The sequence below is a fragment of the Ostrinia furnacalis genome, unplaced genomic scaffold, assembly GCF_004193835.3.
Source record: "Ostrinia furnacalis isolate ACB-3 unplaced genomic scaffold, ASM419383v2 OfSCF5965, whole genome shotgun sequence".
In the NCBI taxonomy this organism is placed as follows: Eukaryota; Metazoa; Arthropoda; class Insecta; order Lepidoptera; family Crambidae; genus Ostrinia; species Ostrinia furnacalis.
The window spans coordinates 15,807-33,304 of NW_021136204.1; the positions used below are offsets into that span (position 1 = coordinate 15,807).

General features: G+C 39.0%; 1 protein-coding gene across 1 annotated transcript; it reads left to right on the forward strand.

The window, feature by feature from the left end:
* The first annotated feature begins 299 nt into the window (after nt 1-299).
* On the forward strand, nt 300-16,730 carry LOC114361728 (lysosome membrane protein 2). Its single transcript, XM_028316873.1, has 10 exons — nt 300-336; nt 748-839; nt 1,221-1,384; nt 2,206-2,350; nt 12,399-12,599; nt 13,195-13,422; nt 13,798-13,912; nt 14,937-15,087; nt 15,294-15,435; nt 15,948-16,730. The coding sequence occupies exons 1-10, from the start codon at nt 300-302 to the stop codon at nt 16,659-16,661; spliced, it is 1,989 nt and encodes a 662-aa protein (XP_028172674.1). The 3' UTR covers nt 16,662-16,730.
* Nucleotides 16,731-17,498: the final 768 nt, after the last annotated feature.

The following is a 17,498-nucleotide window of genomic DNA, read 5'->3' on the forward strand; positions in this document are numbered from 1 at the left end:
GAGTTACTTTCGCATTTATAGATAAACACAAATTCAATAAAACGATCTTCTATTAAGATCCTTCTGTCATACTATACAACTTTTCCGAACAATATCTTACTGCAGTGTTTGTCTATCTTTTGTAGAAAATACTCGTATAAATGTTTATACTTCTCTATTTGAGACAAAATAAATGTTAAAACTGAATTGTTTCATATTATGAGTGTTATTTAATTGTTAAAGAATGTTTAAAGATATTTTACCAACGTCAAAAATGATGAATTTGTTCCTAGTCCTTTTGTAAAAATATTGCCTTTTTCATGTGTGTGCTCGATCCAGAAAAAGTTATTAGTATAGGTGAGTGTGTGTTTGGTTGATAGCCCATCAGATTTTCGTTCTGTATTACAACGTGAATAGATCCAACTTGTTGTGCTTATGACATAGAGTTTTGTGAGGCTATCCGATACTTGTAAAAACTATACCGCGATGTAAAAAGAGATCAACGCCATCTAGTAACCGCGATCAGAACTAAACTCTTTTAATGAGTTCATGTAAATCTCGGAAAGTCCACCCAAGGTGGTCTGACGACCTCATAAAGGTAGCAGGAAGGCGCTGGATGCAGGCCGCTACCAACCGGGCGATGTGGAAATCATTGGGGAAGGCCTATGTTCAGCAGTGGACGTCCTGTCTGAAATGTTGATGATAAAGCTTCAATGGTTTATGTCATTGCTATTGCAAATTTTAAAAGTATATTCTCCTTGGTTCCAGGCCTTTTCATCCTGTTGATGCTGGGTTTCTTCGCTCTGGCAGCCGGTGGATTCATATTGTTCCTACATCCATACGACTTCTTATTCAAACAGGTACGTGGTTAAGTGACACAACTGAATTAACTAAATACTTAAAGCTCGTTTTAAGCTCAGTGATTTTGTCCTGTGATTGGCTAAATATGGAAGTCCAATTCAAGCCATCAATGTTATTGACATGAAGAATACCAGGGTCCTGATCTTCCTCACCTTGGGCCACGGCCTATGCTGAGTGGGGGTTGCAATGGACATCGCTGTTGCTACAGGGTGGAACTGCTAAGTTCACATTTTCTTTTCTTGTAATCTAAAGACATAGGTGCGACACAATGATGCATATTATAAAACGTAACTTAAAAAACTATTACGCCCTTAAACTATTATTAAACAGTTACGACAAAACACAGAACTTTAAAAGTAATCTCAACGATATTCTTCCAGAAAGTGGTCCTCCAAGATGGCGGCGAGATCTTCGAGATGTGGAGAAAGCCAGAAGTGGATCTTTACTGCCGAGTGTTCCTGTTCAACATCACCAACGCTGAAGAGTACATGGCTGGCACAGCAGACAAGATTATTGTGAAGGAAGTCGGCCCTTACGTCTACAAGTGAGTCCATCATCATTAGAATCTACTGCAGGAGCACGTCTATGTCGCTTTATTTCGTGCGTTCGCTTCAGCCGAAAGATGTGCACTGCTGCACAAAGGCCTCCCTCAAGGTTTTCCACAAAGACTGTTCCTGCGCCGCCCGCATCCAGGCACCTCCCGCAACCTTCACCAAATCGTCGGTCCACCTAGTGGGAGGCCTACCCACACTACGACTTCCGGCTCGTGGTCGCCACTCGATAACTTTTCTGCCCCAGCGACCATTAGCTCTACGAGCTATGCGTCCCCGTCCTCTTTAAGTCTTAGGGAGAATTCCTTAAGGAAGTCGTGTAGTCTCTCACTGCAGGAGAACGATTTTCTAGTTTACCACAGGCAAGTGGAGGATTTGGCCTACACTCCCTACATTGGCCAGACGGGTTGAAGAGGCATGATGCTCTCGCATATTAATTGTCCCTTAGTTGCTTTTTACGGCATTTACTGAAGGAGTTTGGTTTGCAGCTCACTCAGAATCGACTAAATTGAATAGATAAATACTTAGTAACTCAATTTTACAACAGTCTCAGTGATACAGTCAGCGGCAAATAGTTCGTGACACCCAAAGTGGCCAATAAGTTCGCAACACGTCTTACGATTGGAATAAGGTTGTGTTTTCAACTTTTTGGCCACATTGGGTGTCACAAACTATATGACGCTGGCTGTACTTCTACGTGTTTGTAAAGACTAGAATGCATCAAGCCAAACGCTATGGCATCTATGGATTTTTTTTTAGGTCATATTTTCCAAAATTATATTTTGTAGACTCTACATAACTTTTTCTCTTTCAGAGAAGCCTTAGAGCATGAAGTGAAGACCTTCAACGAGAATGGAACATTATCAGCAATACCGAGGCATCCTCTGACCTGGGTGGAGGAACTGTCTGAGGGTCATAAAGAAGATGACATCCTGTATCTACCTCACATTGCTTTATTGGTGAGTCTTCTAAAGCCCTATCTCTGAGCACGTAGAATTTTGTGCCTACTGTGTGTAGGTACTTTGTGTTGACTGTGCTACGGGAGCCCGCAGTGAGTGTGCGAGCGCGACAGCAACATAATTACGCGCGAGTGATAAGGATGGGTAGCTCGGGGTCAATGGACAAAATTCTACGTGCTCACCGACCAGACTATATCTCATACTAAATTATCATCAGGTCATTCAGTATCCACTGCAGGAGCACGACCCTCTAATGTACCAGAGACGAATGGAGGATTTGGCCTGCACTCCCCACAATGGCTGGTCAGGTTGAAAAGGCCCGATGTTCACATTATTATTTGTGCCTTACGGCCGAATACTGAAACACTACTCAAATCTGTCACTCAGCTGACGGGCTCCTAAATTTAAGTATCCTTCAATTTTATAGCCTGACCAGGAACATAAAAACCCTGGCATAGAGGCGCTTCAATTGCATTTGATAGTGCAACACTGGGTACAGTCGTACCTGTATTAAATTAATAGGCTAACTTTATGTATCAGGAATTCAGGATTCAGGATTATAGGCTAATTTAATATTTTCATAAATTAACAAAAACATATTATATTATAGGTAAACTGGTTTAAATAAATTAAATGAAACCATCAATCGAGCAAGTAGGATTTTATTATTATTCATCAANCTACAGGGCTATTTCGCTGTATGGACCATATAATGAAATAACTTTCTACATTTGAAATGTTTTATCTACAACTAGCTGACCCGGCGAACTTCGTACCGCCTTAGCGTAGAGATTTTCTTAATATTTTTTTCCGTAAGAACCATCCTTGGACTTCCACAAACATTTAAAAAAAAGAATTATCGAAATCGGTTCAGCCGTTCACACGTGATGCCGTGACAACGCGAAACGGGTTTCATTTTTATATATATAGATAAGAGTCAGAGATGTGAAAACAATAAAATACTGTATCTTTTTCTTAACTGTTTTATTTAAATTTTAAGAATGTAATGGCACAAAACAATCAGTCTGTTTTTTAATTATAATAATCAGTCCGACAAAAATATTCTTCTTTATTAGTTTATCTCTCTTCTTCATTAATTTTAAGAAGCATACACTTTCTCTTTAAAAGTTTAACAATCAGCCTGCCATAGTTTTTCTTCTTCATTAGTTTCAACAATCAATCTGCTAAATTCAGTATTAGTTTTTAAACTAAATAAAAATAATCATCATGTTACTTTTCCTTTTTTGTTCATTTATAGTTACATAAATCAGTCTGCTATACTTTCTCTTTATTGCTTGCAACAATCACTTCCTTATACTTTGTCCTGAGGTTTGCCATTTATTATTTTTAAACACGTAAACAACAAGTGCCGTGTGGCCCCCCCACACGGCCATAAAGGATACTCTTCCCCACCGCCAACAGGAGGCGTGTCGTAATAGGCGACAAAATCCCTGCAGCACCGGACGGGCAGCAGCGTCTGCGTGCGAAACCTCACAAAAAAAAACTGCGATCGCTAACCCGCCTGCCAAGCGTGGCGATTAAGGCAAAAAAATTGACAAATCAACAACTCTTGGAAATGCTGCTATGCGATGTCCCCTTAATCCTCAGAAATAGGCATGTTTATGTAAAGCGATTTCATAGCAGCTATTTTTGTTGTTACTTCGTGCACTATACGATGCACTGGCTGTTAGATGTGGAAGATATCACCTAGTACACGTTCATAACTTCCCGTTGCGTAGAACAGTAGGGTTATAATAAGTTTTTGGTCCACTGGTTGTATGGCATTTGGTGAGGGGTTTCAAAGAGCTTCCAAATTATGAATTCAGAAACAACACCGTTTCTTTAGAGACGCGGAACCTCGCTCGGAATTGCATGTCATTATAATAATATTTTTCAATAGCGTTCAGCCTTATTGCGTTCCTGCGATTAGATCTAGGTATTTCCTCGAGGCTCGAAAGAAATGATAACGATGACACACATTATTTACCACTATTTAGGTCGATTTAGGTATAAGAATAGGATTTAAGATACCGCGTAAGCACTCTCAAATTTAACAGCTGCTTAAGACGATTTGACAGTTGTTTCAGTAATGCTTAGCGTTGAATGGCGTTTCAGTATGCGAAAATTCATTTATGTGGCGTTTGAGTGCAACTTAATTTGAGAGGTGCTTAAAATTTGAGAACTGCTCAGATATTGTTTTGAGTATGCGAAATGTAAGTTTAGGAGCTGCTTAACTATTTGAGAAGCCGTCAAATATTTAAATGGCGTTTCAGTATTCGGCTGTTAGTCGCTATTTACGACATCCACGGGAAAAGTGTATAACCCTAACCACACGGATGCTACGTAAAAGAAGCCTAACAAACCCCTGACAAAGTTCGTACGCCTATGCTCATCAGAAATAATATAAGATTCTAGTGGTGGCTTTTTTTTTTCAAATCGGTGCTTTAGTTTCGGAGCCCATTCAATACTAACAAACTATTTTAATCTTTCGTCTTTATAATAGTTTAGATTTACGAGTATTATTACAATAATAATTATGTAGAGACACGTAGAAACTGACTGAAGATATAGACCTACTTATAATAAGTACCTACTTTTAACATTATTTCTCATTGCAATCAAAGATAACTTTTCTCAAATTAAGGTGTAAATTTAATTGGTCTTATTAGTTTTCAAGATTGTCAAAGTATGTTGGCATGGGCTAAGTAAGATATAAGTAAGATTATTATATAGGGGCATTTTCGTTAAAAAAAATACTCGATCTATTGGTTTTCAAGATTGCCCAAGTATCTTAGCATGGGTTAAACAGGTCAAAACCAGTTGGCAAGTGTAACCTTTAGGGTAATCAAATAAAATTCTAATTCCTTTCCTAAAGCCACATTTCTGCATTTCGACACAACACATATCCGGAGTGGAACTGCATGTAGAAGGCTCTAGTGCGTTTCCTAATGTTTAAGTAGCTAGTGATGTGCGAGGTGTCGATAAAACCGGATATTGTCGATGGAAAGCTAGCAGACCACCGATTTTTAGTTGGCCGATAGTTGGGTCGGGCTGTTGATCAGTATGGAGATGTATGAAAGTGCGCACATTACACCGATTTGGTATCGGCCGATTCTTCGTACAAATTAGAATCGGGCCCAACTATCGGCCAACTAAAAGTCGGTGGTCTGCGCCTAGGCTAAACCGTATTTTAGAGAATCAATCATTAGGTCTGAAGCTATTGTTTAGGTAGCACAATACTATAATAAATTACGATAACATGAAGTTTTCATATTAAATCAATAAAAAAATTATGTAGTATTTAACTAATCTGGTTTATGAGCTCACTACAATAGCATGATATATCTTAGGTACATGCATTATGTAGAATAAAATACGTTAAAATGTTTTCTACCGATCCAAAGAGAGAAATCTCATTCAAATTAGACATTGTACCATCCTAGACTGTATCTCACTTAACATCAGATGTGATTGCACTAAATAAACTGCTTTATTCTGAATAAATAAAAACATTAAATGCAGTCGTGGTCCAGTAGTTAAAGAGTTAAAACTCCACTGCTGAACATAGGCCTCCCGCAATAATTTCCGTATAGCTAGATAATCTAGTGTAGTACATAATTAACGGAAAATAAAGGTAATTATGTCTAATTTATCATCCGATTAAGACATATTAAATCAGACATTAATCTAAAGTCGTTTACATCTAAACCGGAACAACGGAAACCGAAAATATATCGATATGTCCCGGTTGCTTGCACATCACTACGACAGCTCCCAGTTTTGTAAGACATTGATACTCGCTATTCAGATAGATTGCTATTGAGCAAGTTTATTCACTACTCAGTTGATTTTATGGTTAACAGTTAACTGACAGGCGTGTAATGTCAGATGACGGCACATTTAATGCACTTACGCCCGTATTCACAAACGATGCTTGCTTAAGTGAAGCAGCAAATCGAACGCACAGCGTTGAATAGAGCTCGTGATTTTTTTTATGCTAGACAATTGCAGGTATTTGACCACAATCGCACCTTTCGATTGGTTCGTGTGTCACCCTGTGCGTCCACGCGCACTGTGAAACCTCATAGTAATGTTTGTGAATACGGATATAATGCGATATTTTTAACAAATGATACTTAATTTGACAGGAGTGTTGTATACTATTAAGTCGAATTGCTCAATTGAGGAATTATTTATTAAAGCTTTAAATACAACTTGAATGCCCTTTGAAATAATTACTTATGGTTAAGTACCTATACGGCCGCAGTGAGTGTGCGAGCGCGACAGCAACATAATTACGCGCAAGCGATAAGGATGGGTAACTTGGGGTCATTGGACGAAATTCTACGTGCTCAGCGACCGGACTTTAGACTTAAAATGTTGGTAAAGTAATTTTAGTACAGTCTAGCGCTCAACTCAGTCACTGCCTGAGTCATGGAAGCGGCAAGGGTGTGTTTGGGAGGTCAAACGTCAGCGAGACTCAGATATGCTTCAGATTTTTATGCTCTGTCATGTCATTGTCATATGTCAATGTCACCCCTCCCGTGCCGCTCCCATGCCTCAGGCACTGACTAAGTTACGAGCTATACCTGAACCTATTGCCCGCGGCTTGATCAACTGAGGAATTGTTGTGAGTAATAAATATTTCGTGTTTATGTAATGAGGGCTATCGTTTTAGCGCTCACCAGTTAGCGCCACTGTAGAGTAAGGTCCTGTCACTTGCTAGTAGCGAAGACAGTGGCGCCAACTTGTGAGCGCTAAAGTGGTAGGAGGACTATCGCATTTGCACTCATCAAGATGGCGCCACTGTAGAGTAAGGTCCTGTCAATCGCCAGGGGTGCCAACCAGGGCCGTAGCTAGGGTCGAATTTGAGGTAGGGCAGCATTAGTTACAGGTAGGGCGGAAGTAAAAAAATTATCATAATTGATCTGCCGTCGAAACACGGGCTCCTAAATCAATCACCATGTATATCACCATCATGTGAATAGTTATTCGTAGACAAATAATTACTGTGACAGTGCATGAGCATGGATCTAAGAACTATTAAATCCTCAATGATGAAGAACAAGTGAATAAGATGGTTGAACTTCCAGATTTGGATGTAGAGATCCACGTCTGAGTGAGAGTGAGGTAATAATTAATTATTGGGTGGGGTGATACGAGTAAATAGAAACGACCAAAAATATCATTAAGATCTAATAATTAACTAACATAATAATAAAAAACATTTAAAACAGCTGAATTCTACGATTCGCCATGTTATTAAAAATGCGAAGAACTTCGTTCAGATCAACTGATTTTGTTCTTTTTTTTTCAAAGGCCAGAAATACCATACCAGCCATTCTCTCGTGACCCATTGACAGCCTTTGAGGCCTATTGATTGCAGTTAAAGTTGAAAACGTAGATTCACACACTGCAGTGCTACATCCTATGGTCGCCACAGACGCAAAAAGTTCATATGTATCTTTGAACGCCTCTCGTTGCCTGTACAAAACTTGCAATGTATTTTCCATTATATCCTCGTTACGACTCAAGTAAGCTTTAACCACACTAGCCTCTTCTCTTGATGGAATTTTCAGACCTGAAAAATTAGTTAAAATTGTAAATTGAACATGACAATTTTTTTGAATTATTTTTTTTTTAAACTTACCCAAATTTTTCAGTGGAACCATTTTATCTACATCCAAGATCCAACTCATCAAGACTTGCAATCAAAAACAGTACGAAAAAAATGGCTGATGCTAACGTATGAATGTAACACTTTTTTTTGCATTCACTGATAAAACACCTGAAATTCAATAAAATATAAACAATATCCATTTGAGGTTGTTTTTGTTTTAACGTTTTGTTTTTATTCAGCACAATGTCATCATGACATTTGTCATTGGTGCGTTCCGTTTCATTGGCTTTAGTTTGAACCAATACAAGAGTTTTACCATCACATTATAAATTTTGTTGCAAACCTAGATACCTATCGCTACATTTTTTTTCTCAAACTATGAACAAACAATTTAATTATAATAATTTACCTTAGTTTTAGATATTTTTAAGGTAGGGCATTGAGGTTTCAAGGTAGGGCATTGCCCCACAATGCCCCCCCCTAGCTACGGCCATGGTGCCAACTGTTAAGTATAAAAACGATAGCCCTCATTAAGATAACTTTAGGCTTTTGTTCCAAAATAAGGTTAAAGATCTAGTTAATACTTATTAGTTAAAACACTATCGCTTATTGTAATAATAATTAGTCAATTAATTACTTTGATTACATCTTTAGACGTCACATAAAATGGCGCCATTTTGAATAATTACTCATTAGTTTGATTGGTAATTTGGGACAAATTACTAGAATAATTGAGATGCAAGTAGGTAATTCATTTTGCTCAATTTTGCGTTTGAAACCTACTTTTGACAGGTTTATCAGTATTGTTCACTTATGTTCAACGATATATTATTATGAATAGGTATCCTAAATACAACAGCACGTACAAAATCTCTAAAATTAGAGTATTATAATATTTTAAACGCATACGTTATGAGTTTTGACTTCTAGAATGCAAACAGGTAGCAAGCTCCCTGGTACGAGTATACGGGACTATTCCCACCTCTCGTTCCCACCGCTGCAACTCCTGTGTAGCCAGGATCTACAGCTTGACCGCCTAACCCAACCAGTGAAGGCCAAGTTTGTCCCGGGGAAAGTTAGTCATTGGACCCGCAACGAAATTAATTTAGTTACACCACTTTTGTATATCAAACTAATGATCTTGAAATTATAACTAGTGATCCATAGATCTGCTCCACAACACATTATAACAGTAAATTCATACGTGCTGGGAAATCTAGATTTTACGTTAGGAAATAGCTGAATCATATGATTACTTTGATAGATAGTGTTGTTGGATGTGAGTTTTATCGAAAGTCGATGTTTAGAAATCAAGAAGCTGACATTTTTTTATGAACGTCACATTTAAAATTAAGATTATAATTACTTAAAGTACGAGACTATTCCCACCTCTCGTTCCCACCGCTACAACTCCTGTGTAGCCAGGATCTACAGCTTGACCGCCAATAAAAGTACTAGAGCTACGTGAAAAAAAATTGTGTGTAAATTGTTGAAAATGGCTAGGTATGTAACACTAGAGCTACAACAATCTGTGTGTAAATTGTTGAAAATGTCTAGGTATTTATTATGAACGGTCAGCGTCAAATAGTTCGTGACACCCAACAGAGTAAATACAAATGAGTAGGTCATCTTCATAGAAACGCACCGAGCGCGGTTTGTATGTGAGCGCGCCAATACGTATGCGGCGCGCACGCACACACTGACAAAATTTAGCGGGGATTAGCGGGGAGTTGCTGTATTTACTCTGCACCCAAAGTAGCCAAAAAGTTCGCCACACGTCTTAATAGTGTTGTCAACTTTTTGGCCACTTTGGGTGTCACGAACTGTTTGACGCTGACTGTACCTATAATTAAAACAAAGTAAACAAAACTACTACTCAAATGTCATAATCGTAAATCTATAGTAATTTTAAGTGTTTGTGTGTTATTTAGGCATGCCTAAGCCATTGCGAAATAAGCACTAACCTGAGCAGTACTTAGCGTTTCGACATGACCTATGCTAAGATATTTTGATGAGCACTAAACGAAATAACTAGCTTTGAAGGTTTATAATAATAATAATAAAAAAAATTTATTTCGGAAAAAAAAAAAAAAAAATAATTCCATAGTGGGTTAGTAGTTACAGATGTACTTATAAGCTAGTGTTAGTAATTAAAACAAAGAGAGTGGAAAAAGAAAACCTAACCTACTTTACATTTACCCGAGCAGGTCTCGAGCCGACATGGACGCTGTTCCAGTGTCTCAATATAGGACAGCAATAGCGACTCCCTATCGCCGCCAGGAGGCTGTTGGAGGTTTATGTGTTGAGTGCGTGAATGACTGTTCAAATAGAAGCTATAGCACAGAATAATAAATAAACTACGTACAGAAGTTTTACTTCGCGAAGGTATTTAAAAAAATGTATGCTCAATGTCATTAACAATATGGTGCAATTTAGCCTGTCTCAAGAGTCAAGCACCATTTTGTTGACAAACGTCAGTAATCGGCACTGCGCCGAAGCTATAGGGCTGACTTCTGTAAAATGATGTGACGTGAGGTGCCAAACTGCGGAAAATGGCGGAGGAAAGACATGATTTAGCATGAATTATCATGAATAATATTAACTACTTATTTACCTCTCAGTGTCTTGAGGCAACTTAAAAAAATACATTCTGTGTTTTTATTATTACTTAGGCCCGGTTTTTTGATTCGTAGTTAAAATAACCAATAGTCAAATTTGACAGATGTCAAATGACAAGTGGTTAAATATCAGTAAAAAATGTTTTTCGAACAATGGTTAGCTTGACTTTTGGTACATTTTTTAACTATTAGTTAACATTTTGTTAATATTTAACCATTAGTAGCAAAATTTAACAATTTGTTATTTTAACTATGAATCAAAAAACTGGGCCTTAGGCAGTTAAATATTGCACAGTATTTAGTACACCATTTTCTTTATTATCTTCCATCATACACAAGAATACGCGTGCGTGAGTCAATGTTCGCTCGTATGTGAGGCCTTGTCGAATAGTATCCTGTAGGTGGGCCATCGTGCGTGTTTTGTTTTCGATGTAAACTCGCGGAGATGAACAGGCCTGGCTATAGGTCTAGTGCTTAGTCAGTCAGTGCCTGAGGTATGGGAGCGGCATGGGAGGGTGTTTTACAGAGTCTTCCTGTGACTTGGCCCACTTTTAGCTTGGTCCACGGGCCAAGTCGCTGGTTTGAATTTTCTTTCAAAGTCAAAGTCAAAATTTCTTTATTTGTTTAGACTAATAAATAGTTCTTACAAATCGTCATTTTGCTCTTAAGGAGCCTCTACATGTCTCATAATCTTTTTACCCTACCAGCGCTTCGAGACCAACATTTGTCAAGTGCTGAGAAGAAGCGCCGCAACAAACTCAGTCACCACTTTCATGGGCCTTCAATGTTTTATTCATAAATTAAATACCAAATCAACAATCTACTCTAGAATCTTAAAGGTGGGCCCAGTCACTGGAAGATAATAACTATTTAAAAACTCAAACCAGCGAATTGGCCCGTGGACCAAGTTAAAATTGGCCAAGAAGTTACTGGAAGATTCGTTTTAAAGACGCCAAAGGTCAACGAGACTTCAGATATTCTTCAGATTTGTATTCTCTATCTCGTCATAATACTCAATACTCAAATCTTTATTTCGCATTTCACAATATCAATATAATATAACAATGTCACCCCTCCCATGCCGCTCACATATTACCTCAGGCACTTACTGAATTAGAAAGAAAGAAAGAAAGAATCACATTTATTTTGGTTCTAACATAAATAAAAAATACATACACAGTTGGATTATTATAGGGAGTTCGAACCAAATATGGCTACCGCTCAGCATGTGTCATGCTCTGAGGGTGCTCTGTCACGTCTTATTATATCAATGTCACCCCTCCCGTGCCGTTCATACCTCAGGCACTGATTGAGTTAAGCCTACCTATAGTTATTTTGTAAAACCAAATAGTGACTGAGTTTTTTGCGCTGCTTCTTCTCAGCATCTATAGTCCCGAAGCAGTGGCCCCAATCCGTCCCCCGGACATGCCTGAGCCGTAGTCCCAGCCTACCCTGGTTCCCTCAGGCCGCGTCCGTAGTCCCCTCGATCGGGCCCACTAGAGTGAGCCCGCCGTAGGCTGGACTTTGGTCCAACACCGCGGTGGGCAACCCTCTAGTTGGGTTCGCCACTGATCGGGCGCATTATGCGCTCGATACGGCCCGATCGCGAACGTCGGTACGGTACCTTCTTCTCTTCTGTACTCGCCCGGTGAAGCTGGAAAAGCTCTTCAAGCTACCAGCGCGCGTCCCTTCAAAAAATACGAAGCAGTGGTAGGGTTAAAACTGGGACGTGTAAAAGTGCTTTTTGAAATCCTATTTGTAAAAATGTATGATTTTTAAGAGTTAACTAATATGTAATCTTCTTTTCCAGAGCATAGCCAACGTGGTAGCGCCCCAGGGCTTCATGACGCGCTTTGGACTGAACAACCTGATCAGTCTCACCAACACCAAGCCTCTGGCCAAGATGACAGCGAAAGAGTTCATGATGGGGTACAAGTCTGAGCTGATGACCCTGGGAAACACCTTCATGCCGGGATGGATCTACTTCGACAAGCTGGGGCTGATTGATAGGGTAAGTCATCAGGTCATTTAGTCTCCACTTCAGGAGCACGACCCTCTAATTTACCAGAGGCAAATGGAGGATTTGGCCTACACTTCCCACGCTGGCCAGATGGGTCGGGGAGATCTGATGTTCTTATACTCTCGTTCCTACCGCTAGAAACTTCTGTATGTATCTGATACGAACCGCATCCTCCTCTTAAATGGTATCCCTTCTTCACAATGCAACTCCTGTACCTACAGCTATGGTTTGTCCATTTTGAAACCCAAGCAGCGATTTCAGTAGTCAAGGATAGCGAACTCTCTAAAAAATGATCAGAACAGTATAACAACTATCTTGGTCTAGCTAGGAGGTATTTCATGGGTTTTTAATGCGGTATCCTAATTATTTTTCTACAATAAGAGTATCCTAAGTTACTCCTTACATATAAATCTAATATCAGTTATTATGTTAAAATACATAGATCCGAAAATTATTAAGCTGCTTAGCTTAAACATTTATTCCTATTTTCCTTTTTCTTTCCTCAATTTCCTTTCATTCTTTATTCTTTTTCCTTTAGTACAAACCTAATATTTTAACTTTCATTAATCCTATCCGTATCTTTCAGATGTACGACTTCACCGGTGACTACGAGACAATCTACACTGGACAAGATGACGTCACCAAGTCCGGCCTCATCGACACCTACAGAGGGTCCACCGACCTCCCTCAGTGGGAGGGCAAGCATTGCAGTAACGTCCAGAACGCCTCTGATGGCACCAAGTTCAAAGGGGCTCTGGGGAAGAACGAGTCGATTTTGTTTTATAGGAAGAGTCTTTGCCGGGCTGCACCTTTGGTAAGTAAATTATTGAAACCATAATATTAAAACAGAATTGTTGAAACCTAGATAGAATCATTAACTAAGTAATTTTAAACTTGAAAAAATTAAACCCACCGTACCAATTAAGCAACGAAGACAGGACATGTCAACAGGTGTTCTCTTGAAATTTTAAAGTGTAAGTATAAGTGAGGGGTTTAAGGGTGCTTTCTAAAGCCTAATTGAAGAAGCAAAAACCGATAATTAAGTCGACTATGACAATTCCAAGAGGCTATTTTACATAATTTTAACAGCTGAATTGGATGGTCCAGAGAAGTAGAGCGTCAAACACTTCTTTTTCTATCTTGGGAAATTTTCTGCTTATCTTCTTAATTTATTTTTCATCTTCTTCAGGTACCCGTCAAAGAAGGCACCAGAAGTGGTCTTAAGGCGTACATGTATACCTTCCCAGAGAAAATGCTGGACAACGGCAAATATCACGAAGAGAACAAATGCTTCTGCAGAAATGGTATGTACTGTTTCTTACTGACTTTATAACTGGTAGAACTGATGGCCGTTGGGGCAAAAAAGTTCTCGAGTAGCGGCCACAGACTGGAAGACGTAGTGTGAGCAAACCTCCCAATAAGTGGACCGACGATCTAGTTCGATGGCTGGTTCACTCGTCATGTCTGTGAACAGGCGCTGCTTTCGGGGACTGGTCAATCCAAGTTATTCAAATTTATGTATGCGAGTCATTTCTACTAGTATCTTTATATGTAAGTCTAGATATTAGCACGTCACTACCTTGTTTAATATACCACGCAATCTTGTATACCCATTCTTATAAGATACACCATACAAGAATGCATGGTAAATTCAGTGAACTGCTCCTGAATCGAATGTACCTACTACTACTATTTCTATTTATTTATATTAACCGGCAGACAGTGGTGACTGAGTTTGTTGCGGCGCTTCTTCTCAGCACTTGCCAAATGTTGGTCTCGAAGCGCTGGTAGGGTAAAAAGATTATGAGACATGTAGAGGCTCCTTAAGAGCAAAATGACGATTTGTAAGAACTATTTATTAGTCCAAACAAATAAAGAAATTTTGACTTTGACTTTGACTTTAGTGAAGGTTGCGGGAAGCACCTGGACTTATGAACAGCGCAGGACCAGTCATTGTGGAAATCCTTGAGAGGCCTTTGTCCAGCAGTGGACGTCATTTTGGCTGAAACGAACGAACTGTCATGATCAGAGAGTGTACCTACTTCTTCTTATCACTTACTAAAATAAAGATTCGCTGATATTTGACGTCTCAAAAACACCCTCTCTTGCCGCTCCAATACCTCAAGCACTGACTTAGTTTAACGCGCATCATGGTCAAGTTAACTGCGCATCTGGACGGGGCAAACGCGGGAAGGTGTGCGGATAAATGGGAGGGAGAATCGCAATTTGCATTCTAGCAAGGTGTGCAGTTAGCTCGATCAATAGTGTCTTTGTGATGGATTGTTATTCAGTCTCTATACCTAATTTCTTTCTTTCTTTTTGTTCCAGGTAAATGCCTCCCAGACGGTTTGATCGACGTCTCAAATTGCTACTACGGCTTCCCCATAGCGCTGTCCTACCCTCACTTCTACAAGGGAGAGGACGTCCTGTTCAGCAAGGTTGAAGGCCTGAGTCCGAACCAAGAGGATCATGAGACTAGGTGAGGGTTTTCTTTGTGTATTTTGAGCACTTTTTATATTTAATGTGTCTTACATTAATCCTCACATTAAAATTTTACACAACGTGGCTTTAACTCTTATTAAAAACCAATGTTGTAAAATATAAGACAATATCTTGCAATAATTTTAACAACTAGGTACCATATCCTGTGAAATTATAATAAATCATTTCGTTCCCTTTTCCCAGGTTCTGGATACAGCCCGAGTCAGGTCTACCCTTAGACGTGAGCTCCAAGTTCCAAATCAACATGGCGCTGGACGACATTAGCAGCATCAAGAACGCAGAACGATTCTCCAACATGTACCTACCTCTGCTGTGGTTTGATATTGTCAGTACAATATTTATATTTATTAGTATTTATGAGACTATTCCCACCTCCTGTTCCCACCGCTGCAACTCCTGTGTAGCCAGGATCTACAGCTTGACCACCAATAACCCAACCAGTGAAGGTCAAGTTTGTCCCGTGGGAAAGTTAAATTATCATATTTCTTAGTGTTTCATCTTAGAGAGAAACACCAAAAGATTTTCTCCAAACTATGTATAATGTCTTGTGAGACAGCTTGACCCCTATACCTTTTAGACCTCAAGGAAATCAAGCATTTCCTTCAAAATTCTAATTTAATTCGTTGCGCATTTCAAGACAGTCGGCTTCCAGACAGACATTCCTGGGACTACTCATCTTTCAATAATAAGATTGGAATGAAGAATGGAACTTGGTTTAAAACTAAAACACTCTTTTTGCTCTACTGGCCCTTAGTCAGCCCTTAAGTCCTTAAATAGATTAATAATTATTTTATATTTATTGTTTTTATTATAACACATTATTTCCTTTCTTTACAGAGAATGTACTCTCTCACGCCATCTCTAGAAGACCGCTTTAAACTCTACTTAAATATCCTACCAGTTGTGGAGAAGGTATCCATGTATCTCCTCTTCGCCACTGGTGTCTGCCTCATCCTGACAACTGTCTACATCCTCACCTTCAAGGTCATGTTCAAGACTTTCGACCAGAAAAAGAAGCAACGGAACATCGTCATTGGGACCGATATGTGGGTCGAAAAAGAGGTCAAAGGTAAGAAGAACAAGGACTCCATATACGCTCCTTGCGAGATCCCCCTAGACGACACCGAATCTGATAATTCTGATCCTCAATTCGATCCTGAAAGAAGACCATCTTTGTTGAAAACTCATGGCGATAGAATTAAGGAATTAAGCCACAAATTAAGCGATAAAATGTACGATTCGGTTGGAAGTATGAGGGATAGAGTTAGGGATGAAATTACACATGTAAAGAACATCTTTGGGGATAGAAAGAATTCTCTTATTAATGAATCGAATGCAAACGACGCTTACAAATCTGATTCTGGTGAAGATGAGAAGTTTGGGTATGCAGCAGTTGGACAAACAGACAGTGAGGATGACTGCAAGTATTTAGAGGTCTTAGATGATGGTAGTGAGTTTGATAAACAAACAAACGATGACAGGACTGACAGATCGAAGCATTTGAAAGAACTAGACTCAGGTAGAGATGAACTACTTCACATATCTGATTGAGGATTCAGTTTTAATTTTTAATGATATTGACTGCTTATTTATGTTAGAATAATTTGATAATTCTAAATTGGAAGTTGCTCAAAATATCGACCGGGTCGAGTTGGGAAAACTGTTTATAAGCTATTTATGAAAAAGTTAAAGCCAGTTTAAATTACAATTTCGATTTATGGTTAATTTAATTGAAAGTGGTTATTCCCACTTTTTCCGTATTTTCTGATGCATCCATCTCTTTTGCACTTAGCTATATGTTAGTACGAGTAAAAAGGACAGATAGACTTGAAAATATTGTCTCGGAGGTGTACTTAAGATCTTCTGTATAGACTTCAGTGGCTATGATTGTTTGTATGTTTGTCTTATATCAGCTACGAATGTGGTGCTTAGTCCTTTTTAGGGTTCCGTAGCCAAAATGGCAAAAACGGAACCCTTATAGTTTCGTCATGTCCGTCTGTCCGTCTGTCCGTCTGTCCGTCTGTCCGTCTGTCCGTCTGTCACAGCCGATTTACTCGGAAACTATAAGTACTACAGTGATGAAATTTGATGGGAATATGTGTTGTATGAACCGCTACAAAATTATGACACTAAATAGTAAAAAAAAGAATTGGGGGTGGGGCCCCCCATACATGTAACTGAGGGATGAAAATTTTTTTTCGATGTACATACCCGTGTGGGGTATCAATGGAAAGGTCTTTTAAAATGATATAAAGTTTTCTAAAAAACATTTTTCTTAAAGTGAACGGTTTTTGAGATATCAGCTCTCAAAGTCGTAAAAAGTATGTCCCCCCCCCTCTATTTTTATAACTACGGGGTATAAAATTCTAAAAAAAATAGAGGTGATGC